Source organism: Myotis myotis, unplaced genomic scaffold (assembly GCF_014108235.1).
Source record: "Myotis myotis isolate mMyoMyo1 unplaced genomic scaffold, mMyoMyo1.p scaffold_m19_p_2, whole genome shotgun sequence".
Lineage (NCBI taxonomy): Eukaryota > Metazoa > Chordata > Mammalia > Chiroptera > Vespertilionidae > Myotis > Myotis myotis.
In genome coordinates, this window is record NW_023416324.1 from 36,006,811 (window position 1) to 36,025,310 (window position 18,500).

Genomic DNA, 18,500 nt, shown 5'->3' on the forward strand with positions numbered 1-18,500 from the left:
GGAGGGGCGGGGCTGACTGGGGCCCTAGGGACACTGGGTGAGGCGTGGGCATGCACCTGGATGGGAAGGGCCCCTTCTCCCAGGGAAATCCCAAGGCCCAAATCTGAGAACCCTGAAGACTGACGTGTCCAAATCCTCATTTTACCAGGGACAAACCCGACCCAAAGAAAGCGAGAGACGTGCCTCCTGCCGCCCTGTGGCTGAGAGTCAGCCCCGAGGGTTTTCCCACCCTCTCAGCCAGAAGGGCCAGCACCCAGGTTTGGAGAAGGCATGCCCAGCCTCCCAATGGGCTCTCAGCTCCTTGACCCAGCAGCTGTTTTCCATGTAAATTAAGTTTCTGGCAAAAGAGGGCCCAAGCATGCCTTTCAGACCGCAATGTCGATCGGATTAGGAGCAGCAGGAGAGGAGAATTAAGGGAGAAAAGCATTTCTAATTCTCTCTGAAACGCAGCGAGGCTGCCAAGGAGCTGTCATAATACAAGGGTCGCCTTACCCAGAAAGATACATCATCCCCGATGGCTCTAATGGATGCTTATTGTTGGGAGGTTTGCAGCTCGAGGCTCCAGGTCCCTGGGGCTCGGCGTGAGCCAAGCATGGGGCCTGGGAAAACCAGGGCAGGATTCGGGTCCTTGGGCACCAGGCCGCCAGGGACAGACAACCCTGGCATGGAGCCTGGGCTAGTCCTTGTCCCCACTCAGGCCCCTCCCATGAGAGGGGTCGAGAGAGCTCAGGGCCTGCAGATGCTGGGTCTGGCATGGGACCCTGGCTCCGTCACTCCCATGCTGCACAACCTGGGCAGATTTGTGAACTCTCTGAGCCTCAGTTTCTACATCTCTAAAATGGGAAAAATAGTGCCCACTTCCTAGGCCTAAATGAGACAGTCTGAGAAGCACCAGACACGGGGCTGAGTTTAAGTCGCCCTCCATTCCCGGGGATGTGGTGTTTTTACCCCCGAGCTGAAGGCGCCTGCTTTGACCATGTCCCTCTGCTCTCCCGCTTCCTGGCCCCGCTGCCTGCAGGATGAAGACCAGTCTCAAGCCCGCTGTCTCCCCACGACTGTCTTTCCCACGGCTTGCTCCACCCAGCACCCACTCTCGGCACCCACAGCCCATGACTAAAGTGTCTGCTTTCTCCAGCCTCCAGCCCTGTCTCTGCTTTATCCACGGCCATACCCATAGCTCTGAGAACAGCACTTGGAAGAAAGGGGTGCTCCATAAATCCCTGAGTGAATGAATGGGCTCTTCCCGCTCTGTCACGCCGACACCCCGGATTGGGCCCTGATGTTTCTCTTCGCCCCATACCCTCCTGGCTCTCGGGTGTGGCCATCCCATGCCCCAGTGGTCTTACACAGTATGGGTGGAACCCAGCCAGTCGGTTCTGCCCCAAGTCGCAGCCCTGTCCCTTCCGCTGTACTGGGGTCTGTCACCCACCAGGTCTCCATTAAAGATGGGGACCGTGGTTTTCCATTTTTGCATCTTCGAGCCCTACACAGTGCCTGACGTCAAACGTTTAATAGATGAGCCACAGTGAGTGGGCAGAGGGATGAGAGAGGAGTTGGGCAGTCTGGCTGGCTGGCGGGGGTTGAGGAGGGGTGTGAGGCAGATGGTGGACGATGGACAGCAGCATCCTTGGTGAGTGGAAGGGCAAATGCACACAAGGAGTGTGGGCTCCTGGCGTGAGGCTGGACATGGGGCCGGGAGGCCAGCAGGGGTGCCTGCAGAGCTGGGCCTGGAACAGAGGCCGTCTTACCTTCTTACGCACCTGCTGCTCTTTGGCCGAATGGGCCTTCACGTGCTTGCGGAGGGAGCTGGGGTCCGTGTAGCGCTTGGAGCAGCCAGGGATCTGACAGGCGTATGGCTTCTGCAACATCAGAGAGCAGAGGTGGGTGAGTGAGGTCCTGCTGTGTGACCTGCGGTGGGGAGGATGCCTGGCGAGGGGCAGGCTGCAAGCTCATGCCGTCCCTCCCTCCATGTCCCTGGCCCGAAGGGGTCTGACTGAGCCAGCCCTGCTCAGGGTTGTGGGGAAGGTGCCTGGCCTGGTAGTGAAGGAGGGGGTCTGTGTCTCAAAGCCACCCTCACGCTGAGACCTCAGGTCAGTTGCCTCTCCTCTCTGAGTCTCACTTTCCTCCTCCGCAGAAGGGGCCCATGGAGGGTTCTCCCTGCTCTACCCTGGCTCGGAGGAAGAATACCCTTCACAGCCCAGAGCTGCAGAGAGGCAGCAAGCGCACACGGAGTGACGTGTGGTGGTTGCCTTGGAGAAGAGGAGGAAAAGGAGGAGGAGGAGGAGCAGGGGGAGGGGGAGAGGGGAACAGGGAGGGACAGCATGGGGCAAGGGGCATGGTCATGGGGTCAGGCTGGGGTATGGCAGGACCCCTGGCTAGGAGTAGCTGACCACCCCTGGCAACGGCGCCAGAGTCCCCAGACTGCTCTCTGGTCCTTCCCCGACAATCATGGGAGGCCAACAGGGAAGTGGGTCTCCGACACAGACCTGGGGCGGCTGAGCATCTGTGCCCCTTACCCTTGGGGCTCCATCGCTCTCCTTGAACAAATCCATGCCCACTGCCTCCCTTTGTTCACAGAGCTGGCCATGCTCTTCCAAACCCTCCATGACCCCCCTGGTGCCCTTGGACACAGCCCATCGCTGGCCAACAAAGACCCTTTGTCACTTGGGCCCTGCTTAAGTCTTCACTCCTCCTCCTGCCGCTGCCTCTGGCCCTCATCACCTCCCCTCCGAGCCCACCTCGACTCTCCTTCTACCTCCACCTCTCGAGCTTCCCACGGAAGCACCGTCCACCTGCGCAGCTGGGCTTGTCCAGCCTCCTTCTCAGGGAGGGTCCCTGGTTCCTCTCAGGCCCCAGGACTGACCCAGGGCCAGGTTCTGTGGGCATCACTGGATTCTGGGCTCTCCCAAGGGGCTTCCACAGCACCCTGCTTGGGGACTCCAGCGGCTACTGGGCTCGAACTCCCCTGGGCTTCCCTTTTTAACACATCCAGTGGCTCTGATTTCTCAGGGCCCTCTGGCCTCCAGTGGTGGTAGAGGGTCAGGAGAATGTTTGCAAGAGGTGGATTAAGTATCAGGGATTGCTGTGCCCGCCAAACCACAAGGTAACCCGGCCCTCTGGACCCTGGTGAGGTTGGTCGGCCTCAGACCCACCTCGTGGGGAGAGGAAAGCAGAAAGAGACAACCATACCTTGGTGCTGCCACGGAGAGTTGCCAGTTAAAGAAACGGAGGAGAGCAAAAAGAGAGACAGGGCAGTGAGCGGCTTGCCTTGCTGCAAGGAAGGTATGGGGTGGGTGGGAGACAGTCCTCCTCAGGCCTGCCCCCCCACCGGCCTCACAGAGATGCAGGCATACATGCACATGCAGACAGACACAGGGCCCCACTCCACAGGCCTGACCCCCACCCCGACATGTGCACAGACACACACACACAGCCCCTCTCTCACGGGCCTCAGCCCATCCCGAGCCTCTCTCTCTCTCGCTCTCCGCTCTGCCCGGCTCTAGGCCCTGTCCCTTGGGGATGCTGATACAAATCCACACGCTTTTGTCAAAAAGCAAACAAACAGAGCTCCGCGTGCAGCACACTTGCCGGAAAGGGCACCAGGCCCATCTCTGCGTTTGTTTTTCCAGGGCCTGACGTGTGCAGAACATTCCTCCGGCCCAGCTCCCCCAGGCGCCCTCAGGAAACCCTGCGCGTGCCCCTGCAGCAGCCAAGTCCCAGGCCTGGAGCCCCTGCCGAGGCCCAAAGCCTGGGTCCTCATGCGGGCTCTCGGGGTCCAGCTGTGAGGAGGAGCCCCGCAGCTCACAGGCCTCTGTCTGAGCTCCACAGTGCTCTGGTGCGAGCGCCCCTCCCTGCAGGCCGTGTGAGCACCTGCTGTTCCTGCTCGCCCAGGCTCACACCCACCCTGGAGAAGCCTCTCCACTTTGCAGATGAGGAAACCGAGGCTGAGGCTTTGCTGCCTCTCGATCCGCCGCCCTGAACGGTCCAGAGAAGTGGGCAAAGGAGATGATCAGCCCCATCTCGCTGATGGAGAAACTGAGGCCAGAGTAGGACAGTGGCTTATTTAGGGAGTCTGTGCAGTCAAGAACTGAACCTTCTCTGGGCCCCTGGGACACAGCCGGGTTTGGCCCGCATTCTGTCAGGGCGTCATAGGGCAGGAAAGGAGGGACTCATATTTGCAGTGCGGACGGTGCATCAGGCTAAACACTGCCCGTCACTACCGTCGACTCCCATCTCTCTCTGGCAAGGCTGGTGTTTGAGGACACAGCCCAGAGAGGAGAGGCGGCATTCCTTGGACGCCTGGGGGCAGGTGGAGGGCCAGGGTTAGGACGCAGGTTGGTCCTCTCCAGGCTGTCCCACCACTTTCCTGCCCACGGAGAGAATCCATGCTCTCTGGTGCCAGAGGGGAGGTGGGGACAGGACCGGGTTTCCTCTGGAGAGAAGACCCAGACTCCACGGGGCTCACCCTCTGGGTGCTGGGGAAGCAGCCTCGCCCCGTGGAGCTGCTCGCGATGTTGCCGTGGGGATGGGCGCAGGCAGGGGCAGGTTGGCGGCTGTACCTCCAGGGCTTCCCCAGGACCCTCTGGGGCAATGAAGGCTGAGATAACGGCTCCTTTGTGGCCTGACCCGACCTAGCCCCGAGCTGTTCATACGCCTAGTGTGGGCCAGAGGCCTGTTGCTTTGGGGCTGAGTCCAGGAAATGCAGTGCAGAGGGAGGGAGGAAGGGGATAAGTCAGGGTGGGTGACCCCAGAGGCCTGGAGGGACTGCCAGGCCTGGGAGAAGGGGTGTAGAGGCCTGGTGCTACTGGGACTGCCTGTGGCCTCTGGGAGATGTAACCAGGGGTCTGGGCTGGGCCTCAAGGGCAAGGGCTAGGTATACAAGAAGGTAATGATAGCAGGGTGGTTGCTAGCACCCCTCCTCCCTGCATGCCCCCAACACAGCCTGTGTCAGTGCAGCCTGAGAGGGAGGTGGTGGGGGTCGGGTTCAGGTTGAGGACAGGGCTCTTCCTACCCTTGTCCTGTCTGCTCAGCTCCACAAGGCACCCCTGCTTCCCCAACAAGGGCCCTGGGCTTGGAGTAAGAGAGGCCCGGGCTGCACCCAGCTCTGCCACTTAGCCGCTGAGCGGCGGTCAATGCCTTCATCTCCCTGAGTCTCTGTTTCTTTGCAAAATGGGGATAATGGAGCCCACCCACCTTGTGGGGGAAGGTTTGTGTGATATGGGGGCTGAGGGGAGATGTGTAGGACACGCTGCCTGGGCTCACCTGGACCCAAACATGACCCTGCTATTTTCTGCCACCCCTCATCTTTTTTGGGTCCTGGTTTTCCCAGCAATAGAAGAAAGGGCTTGGACCAAAAGGCCCCCGACCCGCCCCCCCGCCCCCACTCTGACCCTGCCGTTTCATGGCCTCCAGCTTACCCTGGAGGGGCCGGCTGCCCTTGGACCTCTGTTTCCTCATCTGCATGCCTGTGCCCTGGACAGGCTGAGGTGGACGGCCACTCAGGTCTCCTGGCCCCCCACCTGAAGAGTTCCCCAAACATGTGCACGAAGAGCAGGGACACAGGCAGGGGGCCCTGACGTGGACTCTGGCTGCAGACCCGCCTTCTGCGGCCTGCAGGGCTGGGGTCCTCCCAGGCCCTGTGAGACTATATGAGGCCCACCCCGAGTTAGCTCTGCCGCGTTCCAGCTGAGCAGGCACTGCAGCTCCCAGAGCCCCGCTTCCCTCACCTGGGAAACGGGGTAGAGACCCCTGAGTGGCCTTCAGTGCGATCACGGGAGGCCTTAGGGCTGTGCGCGCTCTGAGCGCTGTGCGCGCAGAGCACACCCTCGGACGGCCCTGTGAGAAGCTGCAGGTCACCTCACTGTCTGGCACAAACAAGGGAAAGGAGGTGACGGACAGGCACCTCGGCCAGGTCACTATTTCAGGGGCCGGAGTCTTGGGCCCTGCTCACCCCAACTCCTCACCCACTAGGCTCAGGGGTGAGGAACAGCCTGTCTCCACAGAGGGAGTGGGGTGGGAAGAGCAGGGAGGGCCTGCTCTGGGGGTGGCTGATCACTCAGGCCTGGCGACAGGATGTGGGATGGCAAGCCCACCTCTCCCTCAGGATGTGCAAGGACGCGGGTGCCCCGGCAGAACCCACAGTGGTTCTCACCCGAGGGAGACTGTATTACTCTCTCCTCCCCGGGACACTTGGCACTGTCCAGAGAGACCTCGGGTTGTCACAGTGGGAGATGGGAGGTCACTGGTGGACAGAGGCCAGGGACCCAGTGCACCCTCTAATGACAGGATTCCCTCTCTCCCCAAAGAGTCCTCTTGCCTGAAATGTCAGTCGGGTTCCAGGATGAAAGTGGGGTTTCTGCAGGCCCCGGCTCCCGCCTGCATTAGACAAGTGTGGGAGTGTGCACATCCCCCCACTTTCCCTTTCCGCCTCCCTCGGGCCTACCGTGTCGAGGTGGGTGCGCTGGTGCTTGGCGCGGTCACTGGAGTTGCTGAAGGCCTTCTGACAGCCCGGGTGCTGGCACAGGTATGGCTTCTCGCCCGTGTGGCTCCGCAGGTGGATCTTGAGGTTCTCCAGCCGCGAGAAGGCCTTGCTGCAGCCTTCAAACTGTGGGAGAGGCTGGTGAGGGGCGCTCTGCAGCCCCGGAGGGCCCCCCACCCAACCTGGACATGCCCCCAGCATCCTCTGCCTCCCCACTCCTCATACCCCATCCGTCCTGCCCGAGGTCTCCAGGCCCCCGGTTAGCTCCCCGTGACGTGCTCAGGGCCCAGACTCTATCTGGGAAGCCCTGGTAGGTCCAGAGAAAGAGCACCTTGACTTAGACATGGCCTCTGGGCTGCAGAAGACAGTGGTCTTTCCGTCTGTGGGTCCGGAAGGATCCCCGCCCCAGTGGCACCTGGGAACGATGGCTGCCGCCACAGGCCAGCCCGGACGGCCGAATGGCAGGGGCACCTTGGAGTGCATACGGCCCCCGGTCTGACAGCCCTGGGCCTCCCTGTGCCTCGTTTCCTTGTCTGCAAACGTGAGACTGTGGCCACCACTCAGGGCGATTCGAGAGCCCAGGGGCAGGGCCCTGGCTGTCAGGGGCTCTGTCCACCGGAGCGCAGCACCGGCACTGACCGCTGTCAGAACAGCCACATTGCACACTCAGTGTCCTTGATTAATCGTCTGGCCGTTTAGCCATCCAATGCCCCCCACATACCAGGCCCCATGCTGGGCAGTGGGCGTGCAGTGGGTGCAGCACCGACACCCGAGGCGCTGGTCAGAAAGGGGGTGGGGTGGACTGAGAGCAACAAGCACAGCACCCCTGTGGCCCCAGGCTGCCCTGGTCCACAGCCGCTGCCCAGGCCCAACTCTCCCTGGAACCCCCTAACTCCTAACCACCCCTCCCTCCTCTCCACCTTGCCGTGCGTTCTGCTTAAAGCCCTTTGGGCCTGGCATTCACATCCCCTCCCTGCCCCTCCTGGCTCCCACCCACACACGGGAAAGAACAGGACCCACCAGGCAATTTCAAGCCTTTGTTTGTGCAAGTCCCTCAGCAAGGACTGTCCTCTCTCTGGTAACAATCCATCAATGCCCCGAGCCTTCAGAGGAGCTGAATGCACCTGGCGGAGGCGGTCTACCGGTTCCTGCTCCCTCCCTCCTGCTTTCCCCACCGCCTGCCGTGTCCCCAGAGCTGCTGAGAGTGAGGGGAGAGGGGAGAGCAACACCCCAACACCGACCCGCACCTGCTCGGCTTGGTGCTGGGTGTTTGACAACCATGAAGTGTGGGGTCTCAGCACCCCACTCAGGGACGAGGCCTCCTGTGCTGGCCACAGGGCTGGGACAAGGCCAAGAGGACACAGACCCCTCGGATGCCAACGCCCAGGGGCTCTGCTAGCAGCTTCCTTCCCAGGGAAGGGCAGGGCAGGGGGAGGGAGCCTCGGGGAGGAGACGACCAGAGGAGGCCAGTTCCCTCTCTGGAGCCGTGGGTTTCCCTCCCTAGGCAGGGCTGGGCTGCCTGCCAGATCAGGACCCCCGTACCCCACACCTCTGGGCCGGGCAGCCGTGTCCCCGGGGCCAGTGCTCCCACAAAGGTCCACTCGGGCTTCTCTGGCTGTGTCCACGCTCGGAAGACGTGGCTTCCCCCTTTTCTGAGCTGGCCACTGGGCTCCTTTCTGCCCCCATCTCCCAGCTTTAAAGCCCATTTCTCAGCCCTGAGAGGTCCGTGCCCCCATCTACGCAGTACAGCACCCTGGTCACTTCCCACACAGGCTGGGGGAGGTGGAGGCAGAGAGAGCCCAGACCTGGGTCCCCTCCCCAGGAGGGCAGAGCCCGGGGAGGCACGTACACCCTCAGAGCAGCACACAGTGGCCACAGCTGTCCCAGAGGCGGAGGCGGCAGCAGCACAGAGCGGCTCCCACCGCCTGGGGATCGAGAGGCGGCACAGAGTGGGGGGCGGTATGTGCTGGGCGAGACACGCCGTAGTCACGCCAACACTGTGCATTCGCTCCATTCAATCCCGGCTGAGCCCTGAGCAATGCCCAGGACACCACGGAAGAGGAGGTGACCAAGAGGAAGGCCGAGGGGAGGAAGGCCGAAGGGAGGAAGGCCGAGGGGAGGAAGGCCGAGGGGAGGCAGGCCACGGGGCATGCAGTGGCGGCCCCTCTGTGGCTGGGTGTAGGGTACATGTGAGAGTGTGGGGTGGGCGCTAGTGGGTGAGGGCCCTACAGGAGATCAGAGGCCAGAGAGTGGGGGCTCCGACAGCAGGACTCCACCCTGGGGACAGGGACCACGAAAGCGCCTTGAGAAGGGAGGACACAGGTCAGACATACACTTGAGGAAGACCGCCCCCCCCCCCCCCCCACACACACACACTGGCAATTGGTGACCGGGGCTGGGAGAGGGGACGGGGGATGGGGGACTGGGGGGAGAGGCAGGTGTGGCGTCATAGATAACGGTCGCGGGGGCTGGACCCGAGGCAGAGGTGGCGGGGTGGGGCGGAAGCCAGGCCAGAAGTGTCCCGGAGGTGAGGACAGGACCCAGAGACAACGGCCAGCCTGGGCGAGCTCCCTTCACACCTCGCCCTCGAAACCCGGCCACACATGCGGGTCGAGCTCCCTGGGGGCTGGTCCAAGGCAAGCCGCCCACAGCTGGGTTTTAGAGGCTGTTCCGCTTCCTACTTCCAGATGTGCCTTTTCCATGTATCAAAACCATAAGGAAATGCTTTTTGGGGGAGTAAACAGGCCACAAGCTGCCCCCTTGCTCTCCCACAATGGCCTTGTGCCAAGTTCATCCCAATGTGAGGTGGGGGCCTCAGCTCATCCCTTTATTCCTCTCTGGCCCGAGTCGGGAGGGCAGGCATCTGAAGCCAGAGATCAGAGGCCAGAGAGTGGGGGCCGAAGGGCAATAACTTCTCATGTGCTGTGTGATTTCTCCGAGTTTGTAGGGGGGTGGGGTGGGGAGTGCACCTGACTCTGAAGATTGGTATGTCATCTCCTCCCCTCCAGGGTCTGTAAGCCTGCCTGGCCAGCCCTCTGTCCCAGCACGGTTGCTCCCAGACCAAGGCTGAGCTCTTTCTCAGACACCTTCCCTTCCAACTCACTGACAATTTAATTCATACATTTTTTCCAAAGCCCTGGGTCTGTGGCTTGTTCACAGTCGTCTGACACCCCTCTCACCTGCATGCACCAGGTGCCGTGCTGTAGCCACAGGATCTACTGAACTGCTCTGAACAGCACACCCAGGCCTGGCTGAGCTGTTCCCTTCCCTGGACCCTTTCCTTCCTCTCTCCACTTAGCAGACATCTACTCCCCCTGCTCAACCTTCCCAACCTGCCAGCCCTCCCTGGCCACACCCTGCACGCGTGGGTTAGGTTTCCCTCCACACTCACTGTGGCCTGCTCTCCATGCCTCCAGGCTGAGGGCAGGACTGGCATCTCAGCCAGGGAGCAAAGGGTGGGTTAGACATGCCATCCAATGGGGGTAAGAACAGGGATGCTGGGGCCTGGGGGTGCATGTGCCCTTGTGAGCACACTTCCTCCCTCCAGTGTTCATCAAGGTACCCCATATCTGTGCCTGTGCCCTGTGCCCATGCCTTGTCCTGCCCTCGATACTTCCCGGAGCTGAATTGCAAGCTGGGGTATAAGAAGCAGGCTGTCCTGATATGGGGGGAGGGGGTGGCTGTCTCTCTGGGTAGACCCAGAGGTAGCCGCAGGTGGAAAAGGGGGGCTGCCCATCAGGACTGGTCTGGGTGAGGATGCTGCGGGGACCTCTGGCAGAGTAATGCCCCCTCAGGGCCAGTATCCCAGTCACGCCAGGGGCCTTGTGGGTGTGTGGTCCCTGCAGCCCTCCCCATTCCACAACCGCACTGATGGGCTAAGGAGTAGAGATGAGGACAGGAACATTCCTGGGTTCAGCTCCTGTGTGCTGGCTCTGCTCTGCCCGATGCTGTCACTCGCATGATCTCTGACCTCTCCACAGCCTGTGTGGCAACTCCTCCTCCCCACAGTCGGGAACTGAGGGGGGGCGGGCAGGGGCGACCAGCACCACGGTCACACACAGACTCAGTGGGTTGACCAGACTTTGGTCTTGGCTGCTCCACTTAGGAATGATCCCAAGCAAGTCCCTTCAATTCCTTGAGCCTCAGTTTCCTCGTCCGTAAAGTTAGGTGAGTTCTACCAAACACGGGCTGAATGAAATAATGCACAGTAAGTGCTTATCTGGACACCAAGTTCCTGCCCAATATTGATGTTGTAACTACCATGTAAGGTCACAGGGTAAGTAAGTAGTGGAGCGGCATTCTGCCTGGGGTGGCCGCTCCCAGGCCTGCTGCCCCTCTGCCCAGTTGGAGGGGGCGTGTGTGTAATGTCCCACTGGTGTGATGGGCTCCCATGTCTTGTTTCCACCTCTTACTCCTTAGCCCCTCACCTTATTCCCCAGTTAGACCTGGGCTGTCCTCGCTCCACCTCAGGTTTCACGGACCCACAGAGCTAAAGAACAGAGGCCTTTGACTGGTCTGCCCTAACGCTCTTGCCATGCCAAGCTCATGGGGACCGTTTGGGTTCTGGGAGCAGCCTCCATGTCCAATGAGAGTGAGGCAGACTTTTGGGGTGGGGATGGTTTGCAGGGTTCCGCCCATCAGCTGTGTGGAGGCTGCGTGGGCAGCAGGGAGAGGGGCCCCACCACTGTTGTGTTATGGGGGTACAGATGCTGCCAGAATGGAAGTGTGGATCTTGGAGCAGAAATGGAGCCAATAGGAACATCCCTGGCTTTGGGCCTCAGTTTCCCTGTAGGGGGTGGAGGATGGGCCCCTCAGGCAAGGCCACTGTGACCCTGTAATGATGCTGCCATGGGGTCTGCACCAGGGGGCGGCCTTCCTGGCATTCCTCTCCCACCCCTGTTCCCTGAGGTCCTAGGGCAGATTCTGCCCTGGACAGACCCTTCCTCCTGCTGTCAGTGCCCAGGTGTGCAACCCTGCAGAGCAGACCTCCTGGGATGCCCCCTGTCAATCACAAGGGTTAGGTATCTGTACGTAGGGGGCAGGGAGGGGAATGCTCCCACTATGCCCGAGGGCACGAAGCCTGGACTAAGCCACAGTCCGACCTGCCATCTTTTCTAGAAAGAAGTGACCCATCGATCTTCAACATGAGGCAGCAACGCCGGACCAGTCGTGGCTCTAAAAGTCTCTGGTTCACTCCCCTCCATGACCCCCAACCTTGTCAGCTGCCCTCCTCACTTCTGTCATGCACCCCTCCATCCTTCCACCACCCACTCATTTCACCCACTCACTAACCTCTCATGTTTTTGCTCATTGACTCACATCCTTTTGCCTCACTCAGCTGCCCCTTGGCAGCTGGTGGCTGAGACTTTAGGGCAACAAAGACCACAAAACAAGAGAAAATGTAGTAAGACCTACGAAGGGGCTGGTCACAGGGCTGCCAGCTGGGGGAGCCCAGGGGACCACTGAAACCTCTTCGGAGGAGCTGGGCCTTGCTGCCTAGGCGGGATTTAGACCAGGGTGCGGAACATCTGCCCACGGGCCGTATAAGCCTGAGAAATCATTTGGCCTGGCCCTGCCAAGGCAACCGCAAGCGGGACTCGACATTCAATAAACGTAGGAGCTTTCTTCATAGCAACATAAATTTATATTGAGTGAATTATATTAAGCAAATGATGTTATAAATATCCAAATGGCCCTTGGCAGAAAAAAGGCTCCCCATCGGTGGTTAGACAAATGGGGGTGGGGTGGGAAGAGAGGGCACGCAGGAGACAGGGAAGGGGGTGCATGTTCTGGAGACGCTAAGGATCTGCTGAGCCAGAGTGGAGGAAGCAGGGAGAGGAGAGGCGGGAGTGGAAATGGCGTCTGGGGGCTCTCTCCATTCAAACTCATGGGTGGCGATGCCAAAGGACTCTACAGAAACCACCCTGCACATCACTGACGTGGCCCAGCAAGTGGGGTGACCTGAGCTCTTCACTTGGGGGACTCGTGCTGGACTCCCCAGCCCTGACCTGCCACCTTCCCCCGGAGCCAGGAGCCTGTTCCCCCTCCCAGGCCTCTGCACACAACCAGCCGCCAGGCCAGGGCGACGCCACCTCTTAAACATCTTTCACGCCGGCGGCCTGCTCTTCTCATCCACCTGGTCCACTCCCACAGCACTGCTCATGCGGTGGTGGCACCAGCCGCTGTCCACCGCCTCCCCTCCCCTCCCAACCCTCCCCACGTGATACCAGGTATCCAGACCAAAGACTTGCACCTACGGGTCTGTCCAAGTCCCTCTATGACGGGTGGGGCCTGTCCTCTCCATCTCCCACCCGCTGTGTTTCAGCAGCAGAGACATCTGGATGCAAGTCTGGCCTCCACGCTTCCCAAATGGATGGCCCTGGGCAATTCAACTCATTTGTCAGAGCCCTGATTCCTCACCTGTAACAGGGGCACACCTGTGCCCAGGTGTGTGTGGGTGCTCTCTGTGAACTCCACGGTACACGTAGCATCCTGTGGCCCAGGGCCCTCATGCCATCTGTGCCCACCCAGAGAAATACCTCTTTTTCAGGGTGACTTTGCAATGCCCTGGCCCCAATAACCAAATGCACGACAGACTTGTGTGGCCAGAAGCCAAGGCTCACATGCCAGGGGTACCAGGGTGGCTACTGTGGGTGGGGGGTACACAGGGAGGGGAAACAAAACAGAAGGGACATCTGACAGTCCAGAAACAACGTAAGGATGGGTGTCAGGTTCTTATTATTTACCTTATCCTGTGTAAACATTCAAATCTACCCTAAGGTGACACGGGTGAGTGCGGAGTGATGTAAGGGGCTGGGTGACACCCACCCGCACCTCTCAGGGGTGGGGGCTGTGGGGGCTGCATTTATGAGGCTTACCTAGCTGTTGAGGCTCTTTCCCAGCCACATCTGCAGATGAGGAAACTGACGCTCCGGGAGGTGACATCGCTGGCCCCAGGCCACACAGCCAGTAAGTGGCTGAGCTGGGATCTGACGTCAGGTAGTGTGCAAGGCTGTCTACATGTGGCCTACCCACTCTGACACTGCCTTAGGGGCGCCCATACAAAGCACCAACACAAGGTTGGCTCCTATGGGCCATTACCGATTTCCAACCGGGCCACCGTCCGGGTTCCCTTCCCAGGTGAAGGCCAGGCCCATGGCAGGCAGAGCCATCGCAGGAAAGGAGGCTGCCCTCCTTCTGCCTGGTCCCTGCGAGAGGCGATGCCGCCGTCCCGAAAGGATGATCAAGGCGGCACAGCAGAGAAAGCCCCGCTGAGGCAACGGAGCGCAGAGGCTCGACAGGGCCTGTCCCCACATGTGGGGCGTGTTACCAAAGAAGATGAAAATAACGGGGGAAAATACCCGGGAACCAACCGTGAAGCCCTAGACCATCTGGAGTTTTATAGTAACAGGCAGGGAAGAGTCAGAACCTAATTGGAAAAAGTCCACTGCAATCCATTACTGCTGCGTGCAGCTCACAGAACCCAGGGCAGGAGATGAAAGACGGGGAGCCATCCTGGAGCTGGGGAGCGGGCACCGTCTTCCCCTCCAGGCCAAGCCTGAGGGCCCTTCAAGCTCTGGCTGGGGGAGGGCCGGACACTGGATCGATGTCAGAATCTGCCCTCCCTGAGCCTTTCCCCCATGGGTAGCAGGGCTAAGCAAGATCATTCAGGGGAGCCTAGCATGGTGCCAGCTGGGGCTGGGCACGACCGGGCTCTGCCGGGGCCCTGCTTCACATGCAAAGTGTGGGACACCCTGCTCTAAGCTGAAGGTCATGAGGTCACGCTGAGGTTTGTGCTGGGGCCCCACCAACAGCCTCAAACTCGGGCAAGTCACCTCCCACCTCTGTCCTCATTTTCCTTCTCTCTAAAATGGGGGCCACCACAAACGGCTATTAGAAGTAAGAGGACATGCCCAGCGCAGGAACTGGCACACAGGGTGCCTAATGAATGTCAAGTTTCCTCCCTGCGGCTGACATGGCCCAAAGAGTAGGAGGCCCTGGTTTCTCATGCTCTGGCAGGGATCTTGACACAAAGGGTAAGGAGGGGTTTTGGGGAACAGGGACGGGTGGGGACAGGGGAGGAAATGCCTCCAGTTTTGGCATTTGCCAGTGACTTGCTTCTAAACAAACACATTTCTGGTTTAAGGGTAAAATATATTGGGTTACAGCAGTCTGGCAGGCCATTTGGGGATCAGCTTCCCATTTTTGTACACTTTTAACTTACTTTGCAACAATGATTTGGATGGGAGAACTGTGCGGTGCCAGACCCTTCTCCAAGATGTCAAACAATTCTATGTTTGGCCAGCTCGAAAGGCCAGCCAGCAGGGAGCTGAGGTCCATTCCACGTCCTGGGAGGGGGACTCTGGCCCTGAGGTTACCGTCCAGGAGGTCCCCATGGGGTCTCCTCAGAGCCTGTTCTTTGCCAGTCCTTGGGGGGAGGAGGTCGAGGCAGGAGGGGGAGGGACAAATGTGGAGAGCCCTGGGAGGTACGGCTGGAAGGCACTGGCCTACTTGCTCTTTCCTTGAGGGTCTGGTCCAGCTTTGGGTGCACAGCGCCATCTGAATAAGCGATGATGGGGCAGATGTGTGCAGGAGGAAGCTTAGGACTGTAGCAGCAGCAATCACATTTACTATGTACCCCAAACTGTGCCAAACTCTCCCTTAACAAAACCTCCTCCATCCCATTAGGCCAGCACAACAACCCCCTCATTACAGAGGCAGACATAGAGGCCCGAGGAGTTCACGTGTGAGGGCCCCAGAGCTCAGGAGAGAACCCAGAGCTTGGGTTTGCCTCCAGCGCCCGAGCTCTGTGCCCCGGGCCACACTAGTGCCCTCGGCAGCCATGACCAAGGGGCTGCCCTAAGACCCAAGGCCAGCTGGGAGCCCTTCACATCAGCTCAACTCTCTAGGCCTTCATGCCATCCAGAGAGGCTGGAGGCCAAGGGACCGGGTGGGGACACAGAAGAGGCAGAGGAAGAGGGGCCGGAGGCACAGCAGAGACATGCCCTCCCAGAGCTGGTCAGCCTGTGCTGCCCTTGATGAGGTTTCCAAGACGGTGGGGTGGGCACTGCAGGCCTTCCTCACCAGGACCATACTGAGGCTCTGGGCTGGTCCCTTCTCCAGCAGAAAGTCCTCTCCAAGCAAGAAATGGGTTCCTGTGCCTAGGCCACCCTCCCAGGGTGTGTGGAGTCCCCCAAAGTAGGAGGTGCAGATGGGGGCCGAGCCTGCTCACCAAGCAGACTGGTGCATTTCGGAGGCGCTCCCAGGGCCGAGCAGTGGCTAGACACCATTTGAGATGTGGAGAGAAGCTTGGCTAGCATCTGGGCCCCCAGAAAGCAGGCGGCACAGAAGGGCCGACAGACACATCAAGCCACCAGCCACAGACCAGGAAATGCAGACACACACCTACTCTGACACCTTCCTCCTGCCAAGCCACATGCCAAAGTCACAGTCCCAGGCACCAACACACAGCGCTGACTCCTACACACAGGACTCATGTCACAGAGACACACAGGTCAGTGCACACACACTCAAGCATCTACCCAAGGACACTCAAGCCCCAGGCCCCACCATAGGCACAAACATACAAACTCCCAGACGCCAGACACGCTGACACAGCCTGAGGCACAGCACAGCACATGCCAGAAATGGGCCACAGCCTCAGCACGGTGAGCCTCTCGGAAGCTTGGGAGCACACGGAGGAGACCCCCAGACAACATCCAGAAAAGGCTTCCGTGAGGTCAGCAGGTGAGGACATCCTCACACCCCATCCAGCCAGTCCCGAGGCAGTAGGGCTCCCACATGCCTCTCCACGCCTTCGCAGTGACGTTGAGCTGCAGGCGGGAGGGCTGAGCCCACTGTACCTCCCGACTGTCCTGGACCGCCTTGGCTTTGGAGAGGGCACACGTGGCCTGAGAGAACACCATGGCAGGGCTGCAGGTCACCCTTTGGCCCCGCTGACCTCTGGTCTAAGGCCCACTCCACCTCCCCGTGCTCCTGCCACAGGCCATACTTCCAGCATCCAGGCCTTTGCCCAGGCTGTGTCCTCTGTTTACAACACCCCTCTAATCACCTGTCCAGCCCTCCCTTTCCTCAAGCCTCAGCGCCCCCCACCTTCCCCACACCAGGCCTCTGGTTCTGCCTGAGCCCCACCCTTGTCCTGGGGTTGCCCATCTCACTGCTCACCCTCCGTGCAGACCCTGCCCATGCCCTGGGGCCTTGGCTGGGGCCTGGCCCAGCCTCTGGGAGCTCACCCCCTCCCACCGCCCCTGACAGGACGTCTCCCCACATCAGAGCAGCCCTGACTCAGGTCCTGGCCCCTGGGAGCCTCAGTGTTCTCATTGCAAAATGGGGTGACACCTGGTCTCAGACACCTGTGACAGACACCGGGGTGTGGCCTTGGTACTAGTAGGCACAGGAGAGTCGGTCCCCTTACCAGCTCTTCTGAATTCCAAGAAGAAACTGCAGGGGACAGTCACGGTGTGATGAACATCAGGGTCTGAGACCCAATTTCAGCCCTGGCTCTGTCACAGGTCGCTACCTGACCTTAAACCAGTCACCTGCCTCCCCCAGGCTTAATTGCCCCAGGGTCACCTGCCCCAAATTGGAGGGGCGTGGGCAGTGGGATGAATGTGCACCAGGGCTGAGCAGGTGGCAGTTGCATTAAAGCCCAGCCCTGCACGACAGAAGTGTCCTGGCACTGCCTGGGGAGGAAGAGATCTAAGACACCCCACTCATCACCTGAAAGAAAAATTAGCATCAAACTGTGGGAATCACTGCAGATGAGCAACACGCACCATTCCTGTCTGAGGTCATGAGTGGGTGGGAGCAACCTGCCCAGTGGGCACCTGGACTCAGATCCCACCAGGACGTGCTGGGAGGCTCTGGACCCCCACCTGGCGAGGGGACCGTGTTCAGACCAGGCCTCTGAGGGCAGGGGCAGGACTGGGCCTGACAGCTCCGGGGCCGCAGGGCCCTGTGGAGGCCCTGGTGGATGTGGAGGTGGAGGTGGAGGTGGAGGTGGAGGTGGAGGTGGAGGTGGAGGTGGAGGTGGAGGTGGAGGTGGAGGTGGAGGTGGATGTGGAGGTGGAGGGAGTCACAGAGGCCTGTGCTCGTGTCAGGAGGCACGCTGTGGGGGAGGAGGTGAGTAGCCTGCTCTCAGGTGCTCAGGTACAGAGCCAGGTGACCACAGCTTGGAGGTTCCTCGGAGAGGCTCCTACGTTCCCTTTAAGGATATCCAACGGGTCGGAATCGGGTTGGACCTACCACCTGGGGTCCAGTGGGATAAACAGGCCAGACTGGCCTGCTTCAGCAATCTCCCGTCCTCCTCAGACCGGCTCAGGGGCCCCCAGGCGGCTGGCCTGGGCCAGTGACTGGGCTCATGTGGGTGCTTAGTAATGGTGAATGGCAGGAATGGTGACAGCCCACGGCTCACACTGGACCTCATGAAGGATGGTCAACTGCAAGTAGGAACCAATTACACAAACAGAAACACCAAATGGAATCCGACCCATAGAGATAGAGATGACAAGAAATAGGAAGAGACAGAGGCAAACCTTACCAGTGCCTCAGTCTGCAGAAATCCCTCCTCCCACCAACATCTCAGCAACCCCGAGAGAGGCAGGCCCGGGTCACAGAGGCTCACTAGGGCTTCTCAGCAGCTGGGACCTGCTGCCAATGCCTCGCTACCCCAACTGCCCCGCTGTGCAAATGGCATCAGCTACAGTGCGCATCTGGCTGGTTCAGCCACAGAGGAGCCCCCTGGGCCAGGTATCCTGGGAGTCCCTTTCTCTACGGGGCCTCAGTTCTCATCCATCAAATGGGTACATACAGAAGAGCACTGTGCCTCCACCCAGTACCGCAGGGAAGAGGTAACTGCAGAAAGCAGAGCTGGCAGGCGTGAGTGCCTGGCTTTTGGGTTTCAAAACCCCAGGCCTCAGGGCCAAATGGAAAGAACTCTGGAGACAGAAATGAGTCACACACCGTTAACATTTCAAGCAGTTTTTCTGCCATAAACCCCTCT

The 18,500-nt window shown here is 60.1% G+C and overlaps 1 protein-coding gene across 1 annotated transcript in view; it reads right to left on the reverse strand.

Annotated features, from left to right (window-relative positions):
- GLIS1 (GLIS family zinc finger 1) overlaps nt 1–18,500 on the reverse strand; it is a 224,292-nt gene that overhangs the window by 12,200 nt on the left and 193,592 nt on the right. Inside the window, exons 4-5 of the mRNA XM_036352549.1 lie at nt 6,443–6,604; nt 1,749–1,859 (exon numbers count right to left, since the gene is read on the reverse strand). Of these exons, the coding sequence (XP_036208442.1) occupies nt 1,749–1,859; nt 6,443–6,604 (273 nt within the window). The remainder of the gene's footprint in view (nt 1–1,748; nt 1,860–6,442; nt 6,605–18,500) is intronic.